The sequence below is a fragment of the Marmota monax genome, unplaced genomic scaffold (assembly GCF_021218885.2).
Source record: "Marmota monax isolate L192 unplaced genomic scaffold, Marmota_monax_Labrador192_F-V1.1 WCK01_AAM20220418_F8-fsc00254, whole genome shotgun sequence".
Taxonomy (NCBI): Eukaryota; Metazoa; Chordata; class Mammalia; order Rodentia; family Sciuridae; genus Marmota; species Marmota monax.
Genome location: NW_026694584.1, coordinates 1961271 through 1970976, shown reverse-complemented (window position 1 = coordinate 1970976; position 9706 = coordinate 1961271). Strand labels below are relative to the sequence as shown.

The 9706-nt window shown below is 44.2% G+C and overlaps 1 protein-coding gene across 1 annotated transcript in view; it reads left to right on the top strand.

The window, feature by feature from the left end:
- Positions 1 to 4014: 4014 nt before the first annotated feature.
- The window catches only part of Afg3l2 (AFG3 like matrix AAA peptidase subunit 2), a 44916-nt gene continuing 39224 nt past the window's right edge, over positions 4015 to 9706 (top strand). The window contains exons 1-2 of the mRNA XM_046421430.2: positions 4015 to 4254; positions 9453 to 9552. Of these exons, the coding sequence (XP_046277386.1) occupies positions 4138 to 4254; positions 9453 to 9552 (217 nt within the window). The 5' untranslated portion in view covers positions 4015 to 4137. The remainder of the gene's footprint in view (positions 4255 to 9452; positions 9553 to 9706) is intronic.

Sequence of the window (9706 nt, the reverse complement as noted above, 5' to 3'; positions counted from 1 at the left end):
AGTTGCCTGTTGAATCAGACAATATTTGTCCTTCTGGCTTTTTTTGAGAAGCACAATGTCTTTGAGGGTCATCCATGTCATAGCATGCATCAGACCTTTGTTCCTATCTATGGATGAATCATATTTCATTGTCTTCCACACTCATTTTGTTCATCCGTCCATTGATGGGCTTGGGTTGTTTCTATTTTGGGGCTATTGTGAAAAATGCTGCTATCAACACTGGTCTACACGTAGTCTTGTTTGCCCACTGGTTACCCTTCCTGGTGCTCCTCCTTCCTTCCTGCAGATCACTTCCCCCTCTGTTTGAAGGGTTTCTGTTTTCTTACAGTACATCCACTCTGGATGAATTCTTGCAGCTTTTTCATATCTGCAAATGTCCTATTTTTCCTTCATCTCATAAATATACTTCCACTGGCCAGGTGCAGTGGCACATACCTGTAATCCCAGCCTCTTAGGAGGCTGAGGCAGGAGGATCCACAAGTTCAAAGCCAGCCTCAGCAAAAGCAAGGCATTAAGCACTCAGTGAGACCCTGTCTCTAAATAAAATACAAAATAGGGCTGGCTCAATGATCAAGTGCCCCTGGGTTCAGTACTCAGTACCCCCAAAATAATAATTTTATTATGTTTTTCCTTTCGGTAGCTTTCTTTGTGTTTCTTGTGCTTATGGTTCATTGAGCTTCTTGGAGCTATGGGTCTATAGTTTTCAGCAAATTTGAAAAATTTCTGGCCATTATTTCTTTGAATATTCTTTCTGTTCCTCCCTCTCTTTCTTCTCCTTTAGGAACTCCAAAGCACTGTCAGATCCCAAAGCTTGTGGATGCACTATTAAATTTTGTTGATATTTTTCACTCTTTTAATATTAAATAGTTTCTATGCTATGTCTTTCTTTAAATTCACTAATCTTTACTTCTGCAATGTAATCTGCCATTCAGTGTCTTTATTCATCTCAGGTGTTGTAATTTTCATTCTTAGATGTTTAGTGTAGTTTTAAATTTGTTTGTGTTCCATGTTTCTCCTTAATATATGCAGTTTTTCTTCTTGTTTCTGGCACATACAGAAAATAGTTGTATTAACTTTTTTCTTTTCTTTTTTTTTGTATAGGGGTTTGAACTCAAGAGCACTCTCCCACTGAGCTATGTATCCAGCCCTTTTTATTTTATTTCTTATTTTGAAACAGGGTCTCGATAAGTTGCTGAGACTGGCCTCAAACTGGTAATCTCCCTGCCTCAGTCTCTGGAGTTGCTGGGATTACAGGAATACACCACTATACTCAGCTATGCTAATGCTAATTCTTTTAAGAGCCCTTATCTACTAATTCTTCCCCCGTGTTATTTCTGTGTCATTTGCAGTTGCTTGATTTTTCTTCTTATTATGGGTGTTCCAAGAGTCCTGGCTCCATCTCTTCAATCTAGGAGACTGTTGTTCTCCGCTTGGGTTCCTTATCTGCAGACCAAGGGATGGAAACTGTCCTGCAATAAGCTGGGGCCATCTCAGGGCTTGCCTGTTTGTCTCCTGTCTCTCAGAGATTATTGTTGCCTGATGTTCACTGTCTTCAGAACTGTATTTTGTGTCCTCCCCATCTTGTTGTTTCAGGCCCTATTTCTCTATTTTGTCTGACAGCAGAAGTTATTTTCATTTAAAAAAATGGCTATGTAGTATTACATGTGTGAATTTTTCATAGTCTTAGGTCTTAGAGATGCACATGTGTGTGGTTTCCAGTAAATGTTACTAAAAATAATGCTGCAGTTAATATACCTGTACTCAAGTATTTACATGTGGGTGGGTTACCCATCAGGACACATTTCCATAAACCATAAACCGGGTATCTGGGATAGCAAGGAGGATCTTGGTTCTGTAGGTGGCATTGCCCAGGGCCCTCTCATGGGCTTGCACCACTCTGCATACTGTATCATTTATGAGAATGCCTCAGCAGAGTGAGTTGTCAAAGTTTTGCCACTCTGGTGAGTTATGCTGTTAACATTTAGCGTCTGTTCTTCAGTTTCTTCCTGTGTGTACATGCATGGACATGTGCACACTCCTGAAGACTTCTGTTCACCAGTCCTCAGCCTTATCTGCCTTTCTTGCCTTCTACCTTCCACAGCATGGTCAACTAGTAGGCCACACAGCCATGGCAGAGCTAGTGAATGATGACCATGATTCAGAACTTTGTTTCCAAGCCCTCTTTCTCCTCTCTGCAGTCATTGTGCGCTGAACAGTTTGACTTTCTGCCTTCTGGAGGACTCACCTGATTTTGAACATCATTTCTCTTTGAAAGGTATGTAGAGCAGGCTGTGCCCTCTCTGTATTACTCCACGATGTATAGAACAGCAATTTTCAGGCTTTGCCTAAAGCTTTGTTACTTCATTTTGTAAAGCCGTAGTTTGCCATAAGCTGCTCCATTTTGAGTTTAAGTGCTGAGGTGGAAGGACTCCACACCCTCTATGTACAAGTAAACAACCTCCATATGCTGGGTGTAGTCCTAACACAAGAATTGATAAGTAAATTAATCATGCTAATAATGATTACCCAAGAACTTGCCAAATCAATCAGAAGCACACGGCTACATAGAAGCATGTGGATACACGGGCGCATCAAACTCCTTCTGGAAAACCAGGCCCACAAGCTTGTCAAAGACTCCAGACTACCAAATGATGCCTCCTCACTTGAGACCCACAAAAAGAGAGGCACCCTGACCCTGTCACCCAGTCACTCCTTGTCATGAGCTCAGGAAAATTACCATAGCAACCAACTCTGAATTACTGTCCTTGGGCTTCAGCAGAGTGGTTTCTTCTGCCTGTGAGGCTCACACAGCCCACTCCAAGCTGCCATCTCAAGCTGACACTCCAATATGACACTAATACTGCTGCCTTCTGGATCTTGGCTTAGACTAAGGTCTGTGCTTTGTCAGCTCTGGGCCCTCAACAAGTCCTTTGGCTGGTTCCTGGTCTTACCTGACACCTACAGTCAGTCTCATTCATAGTTGCTCTCTGCCTGCCTCTCAGTCAGCCTTCTAATACCATGTACTTGCCTTAACCGTTTCTTAGCCTTTTGTTAATCTACATGTATGACTGTGTGAAGTGTGATGTGTGACTTGAGTGTTACAGATATTAGAAATTAAGATTGAAACAAATCAATCTGATTTCCTGGTTAATGAATACCAGGTGCCCACAAGTATGCGATGAACTGCTGCTGATGAAAGTGGAGTATCCTGTGAGTTTATTGTTATTCCATAAATTCTGACATTGCAGAAAGACACAAATGAGTTTGTCTCTGTTGATGACACAGCACACTTACCACAAAGGGATCCCCATGGGCCCAAGTTAGAGGTTATAGTCTCAACATTTTGATTATCGCGTTTAGATGGCTGGTTTGTGATTCTTTGTGTTGCCTTCCTAGGAGTTAGAGATGTGTTGGGGCATCTTCGCGGCCCGCCACCATGTCGGCCAAAGGTACTGAGCCATATGTGGCAAATGACAGTGAATGCTAAGAGGACAAAGACGACACGGAGCCCTCAGTGGAAAAGATCCTTTCACCCACGACCTCAGCAGCCTTTGCACTTCTTTCTTGCCCTCCCTACCCCCTCCGGTGCCCGCTTTCTCCCTCCCCGCGACCCCAGCCTAAAGGTCCAGCCCTCACGTCCCACCTCCCGCCACGGCCCAGCCCCTTAGGGCCGGCTTTTCAAAACCCCTGCCGACAGGCCCCGCCTCCGCACGCCACGCTTCGCCCTCAGACCCCGTCTCTCGCCACGCCCCTGCCCTTGGGTCTCGCCCTCCACGCTCCTCCCTCTGCCCCTCCTCCTATCACGCTCTCCACGCATTAGGTCCCGCCCTCCAAGCCCTGCCCTTAGACCCCGCCCCTCCCTGCCCCCTCCCCGCCCCCCCTCACGGCTCCCTCGGCCCAGCCCTCCACGTTCCTACCCTTCGGTTCCGCTCCGAGGGGGACGTCGACGTCAGCACGCCGGGGCGGGGCCGAGGCGGACGCGCGCGTGGAACTCTGGGGCCCGCGGCAAGCCGCTGGCTTCCAGCCGTCGCGCGTAGCTTTCTACGACCCGAGCCCTCTATCCGAGCCGCCTCTACACCTGCGCGGCGCTCCGGGCGGAGTGGGCCGCTCCGGGAGGAGTGGGCCGCGCCGGCCGTCATGGCGCACCGCTGCCTGCTGCTGTGGGGCCGCGGCGGCTGTCGGCCCCGCGGCCTCCCGCCGCTCTTCGTTCCCGGCGGCGGCGCGGTCCCCGGCGAGCGGCCCTGCTTGCGAAAGGTGAGTCCCGGCGCCCGCCCTGCGCCTCTCCTGGGCCTGCTTCCGGCCCGGAGGCAGCATCAAGGTCACCGCCCCGCGGCGCGCGGGTCCTGGAGAGCCGGGCCGGCCGCAACTGGCACCCACGTGTGCCGTGTGCTGTCCGCCGGACACGCTTGTCTCCAGAGGGTCGGAGGCTGCGCTCGGTGGGCAGCCCGGCGCCGTCTGGCCCTTGGCGTGAAGAAGCCGCCTCGCCGCGCAGGGCCGTGCGCCGCACTGCGTGACCGCGCCGCCCTCGGGGCGTTGGGGGCGAATGCCGGCCCGCTAGGCCCGCGCGCGGCGGCCAGGGGTCTTTCTGAAGAGATGGTAGTGCTTGACAGCCGTGCAGTCACCTGCCTCGGGTCCAGGTCAGCAGTGTCAGTGACACAGCTTCCTGCTGCCGGCTCCAGACTGCGCTGGTTTACCAGAGGTACGCAGCAGGTGGTCGAGGCCCTGGGCTCCGTCGCTGGAACTTGGGTGGCCACTTACTAGCCAGATGCCCTTGAGGAAGTTGGCTCAGCCTTTTAAATGGGGGAAGTAATAGTACAGGATCCCTCAGTATCCGCAGGGAATTGATCCCAGGACCCCGGAGGGTACCAGAGCCCAGGGATGCTCTGAGTGTTTGCATATATACCAGGACCCCGAGGGTACCAGAGCCCAGGGATGCTCTGAGTGTTTGCATATATCCTGCCCATGGTCTCCCATATACTTTATTTTTTTTTTTTAAGAGAGAGAGAATTTTTTTAATATTTATTTTTTAGTTTTCGGCGGACACAACATCTTTGTTTGTATGTGGTGCTGAGGATCGAACCCGGGCCGCACGCATGCCAGGCGAGCGCGCTACCGCTTGAGCCACATGCCCAGCCCTCCTATATACTTTAAATCATCTCTAGATTACTTATACTATTACAATGTAAATATTATGTAAATAGTATACATCGTGGTGTATAGGGAATGACAAGGAAAAAAGTTCTTTACAGATGCGATCCCTCTTCCCCCGTTCCCATAATGTTTTCAGTCTGCCATTGGTGGAATCCAAGGATGTGGAGAGCTGATTGTACTTGCATCTATGATTTTTACTTGTATGCCAGTCTTGTATTTATTCCGTAGTTCTCTTCATCTTTTTTCTTATTCTCTACTGCGTTGCACTAAGCCTTTTTCAGTTTCTTGTATTGTGTCCATTTTCTTCTTTCCTGGTTTAGATTTTTTTCCTTTTGCTCTAGTGGACGTTGGTCTCAGACGTACAATGGGCAGGTAGGAATCTACCTGGTGAGTTTGCAGTTTTTATAGCAGGAATCTTACCTAAAAGACCTTTCTTTGCAATGGCACTGTTGGCCCTGTGAATCACCAGTGCTGACAGCTACAGCTAATGGATTGGGAGAGTAGTCTGTGCCATATTCCCTAGCATTGAATGGGGGACACTGGGGCATTACTGTGCTACCTATGAGGGAGTCTCATAGGACAGGTTTTCCTTCATGCTACTGTTGAAGATCAGACAGGAGTATTATTCTCACAGTATGGTCCCTTGGAAAAAGATTTTGATGTGTTGAGATACCAGTTCTCAAGTGTTACACCTAGAGGAAATGACTGATAAAGCAACTGAAGACTTCATATTGTCAAACATAGAAGCTGATCCTCTGAGGTGAAGTGCTCTAAGCATAAATTTTGTGAATTGGTGTCTCATGTTCTTTGACAAGACACCCTGGGCTTGGGTTGGGTATGCAGAGGAGAAAAGCTTCATTGATGATTCTGTTATAGAAAATAACCTCAGTGAAAAATGCGGTCATGGGGATTATCACTAGGTTAGTAGGAATATTCCATATCAACACAATTTGAAAATAGAGCATATAGGGGCTTCTCAATTCAACAAATATTTATGGAGTGCTTACCATATGCCCAGTTCTGGTATGATAAAGAACCTTTTGTATTACCTCCATGCCACTCTGATTCCATTATCAGGCAGCCCTCCATATCCCAGGGTACTCTCACAACAAAACTATTTTTTAAAAAATAGCATTTGTACTCAATAGATAAAGGTTTTTTTGTCATTCTTCCCTAGACAATATAGTATAACAACATTTGACATAAAATTTACATTGTATTATTAAAAGTAATCTGAGGTGATGTGAAGTATACAGGAGGATGTGTATAAGTTTTAGGCAAACATCATACTATTTTAAATAAGGGACTTGAGCATCTGTGGACAGGGGGTCCTGGAACCCCTGAGGAAACTGAAAGATGAGACTACAGGTTTTATATTTTACAAAAATACAAATTTGTAACTGATTTGTTCTCAGCATTTTCTTCCTTGTGCTTCTGAGTTTCCTAGGAGTGGAAACTGGTTCTGATTACCCTTTGGACTCCCCACACCGAGTAGTTGTTCAGGGCATGAGTGTCAGTTGTTGACTTGTCCTGCTTGAAAGACATTGTAATCTATACTCTTAATGAAATTGGCACTGGGAAAAGCTTTATTCACTTATGATGTGTTCTTATCCAGTACCAGTGATTATTTCACAGATCATATGTTTCCATGGCTTGGAAGGTCCAAATACACCATAAGCTCCAAATTCTCTCATACCAGCATTGTGGTCAACTATGTATGTGTAGTGTTTTGGGCCCATTTTGTAGTTAAAATTGTGTATTTATTTTGTGTTGAATCAGCTCATTCTTCTTTTTTTTTTTTTTCTTTTTATTGGTGCATTGTAATTATACATAATAAACCAGGCATGGTGGTGCATGCCTGTAAGTGACTCAGGAAGCTAAAGCGGCAGGATCACAAGTTTGAGTATAGCCCGGGCAGCTTAGTGAGGCCTTCAGCTATTTAGTAAGACCCTGTCTTTAAAGAAAAAAAAAAAAAAAAAAGAGGGGGCTGGGGATGTAGTTCAATAGTAAAGCACCCTGGGTTCAAATTCCAGTACCCACTCCCCAAAATTATTTATAATGGTGGGATTCATTAGATTCTTTTTCATTGTGCCACATTCATACATGTACATAATAACATAATTTGATTAATCTCATTCCCCCATACTTTTCCTTTCCCTCTCTTTCCTCCCCCTCATTTTTAAATTTATTTTTTATTGACATTTTTATTCACATACCATAAAATTCATCATTTTAAAGTGTACATTTTGGGAGTTTTAAGATATTCACAAGGTTGTACCACCATCACTACTATCCCTAATTCTAGCACAGTTTCATCACTCTAGCAAAGCCCTATAACCATTAGCAGTTACTCCCAGTTTCACCCTAACCATCTTCCCAGGCCTGGGCAACTCCTAATCTACTCTATGGACTTGACTTTTCTGAACATTTCACACTAATGGAACCATAAAATATGTGATCTTTTGTGTCTGCTGGCTTTCACTGAGCATATTTGCAAAGTTCATCTATGCACTGGTATTTCAGTACTTTTTGTGTGTGAATGTGATTCCATTGTATGGATATACCACTTTTTATCTGTTCACCAGTTGATGGACATTTGAGTTGTTCTTCTTTTAACTATTATGAATAATGATGCTCTGAACACTTCTATAAAGCTTTTGGGAGGACATACATTTTCAGGTTTTTATTTTTTATTTTTTTAGTTGTAATTGAACATAATATCTTTATTTATTTATGTTTATGTGGTGCTGAGGATCGAACCAAGGGCCTCGCCCATTCGAGGTGAACGCTCTACCGCTGAGCCACAACCCCAGCCCTCAGTTTTGTTTTTTTAATAGGAGTGGATTTGCTGGATGCTGTGGTAACTACATTTAACATTTGTGAATCTGCTAAACTGTTTTCCATTGTGGCTTCGCTGTTTCACGTTCTCACCGACAATGTACCAGGGCTCCCATTTCCCCACTTTTTTACCACCACTTGTCTTTTTTTATTATAACCATCCTAGTGGATGTGATGTGGTTTTATTTAGTTTGCAGTGTTTTATTTTTCTCATCACACTATAAAGGAGGCAAATAATGGTGTATATTAATACAGGTGAACATCACTTTAAACATTCCTATTTGTATTTTAAAGCTTGGCCCCATCCCTACCCCCTCAAAAATGGTGGTGAATTTTCACTTTGCAAAAGGAGAATATACCTGAACTTTTTCACAGATTTGGATATATCCTCTCAGTGCTCTTGCCATTGATTGCTTTTAGTTGTACAGTTAAAAATTTATTAGAGAACTTACTTGGTTTGTTTATATTATACTTGGATTTACCTAGATTATGTTTACAGACAACATTTTAGCAACATGTTATGTAAAGCAGAGATGTATGTGTAATGAGACTTGTGTAACCATGATTCTCACAAGGATGTAAATGTATCAAATATCTTTAGCAAATGTTGCTAGTATAAGGATAATCACTGATTTTGTGTCATAACTTTCTTGAATTAAGATAAATTTAGTATTATCTTTATAAGTGGCAGTGGTCCATAATTTCAGATAAATATCTTGCAGTATTGGCCCTAGCTGGGAACTTGAAAGGCTCCCAAAGGCCATGTATTAAAGGCTTGGTCCCAAGGGTGGTAATATTGGGAAGTGGTGGGACCTTTAAGTGAGGGGATCTAGTGGGAGTTCCTTAGAGCTCATTAGTGATGTACCTTTGAATGGATTAGTGGGACCCTGGCTCCTTGTGCTTCCTGGCAGTGAGTTGAGTGGTTTTGCTCCACGACACATTCCCGCCATGATGTGTCACTTTTCCACAGACCCAAAAGCAACAGGGAAACTTCCAACAGATTGAAACCTCCAAAACTGAGGCGAAGCATAAGTTGATTATCTCAAGTATTCCATTTTAGTGATGGAAAACTAACACCAGTATTATGGATTCTGACAATGAGTCAGCATGAAACAGCAGATTTTCTGAGTCATAGTTTTATCTTTTGAATGCTACAAGTTAGGTGAACATTGCCAAAGTGAATGTGTTTTCAGATAATTATAATTGGGCTAGAGTTCTAAATTATGTCTGACTTTGAAGTCAGACATATCTTCTGGATAATAATGTGTTGTCTCCTGGTTCTGTTGCTGAAATAGAGTAAGAAGTACCAGACAACCCTGGTCCTTCCTGAAAGGAGTCACTATGCTACATATTGCCACCCATGGAAGGGAAACTTTCATCTACTTTGTGATATTAGGAAATAATATTCTTTCACATCTTTTATCTTGATGTAACCCTCGTGCTTTTATTTTGTCATGTTGCAGCTTTATCGATGTGCTACAGCTCAAGCAACAACCAGCAGAAATTCTCTTCTGATAGATGTAATTGCTGCTTATCAACGATTCTGTTCTCGACCTCCCAAAGGTAAAGCCTCTTAGGTATTCCTGTAATGTTCTGCATTTGTTAAAGATGTGTCCTGAGCATGTAGTGACTCATTTCTGTCTTCTGTACCTACTCCTTGACCTCTGACTCAGGTCTTATCATAGTCCTGAAAATGTGGCACCTTCGAATGTAGTGC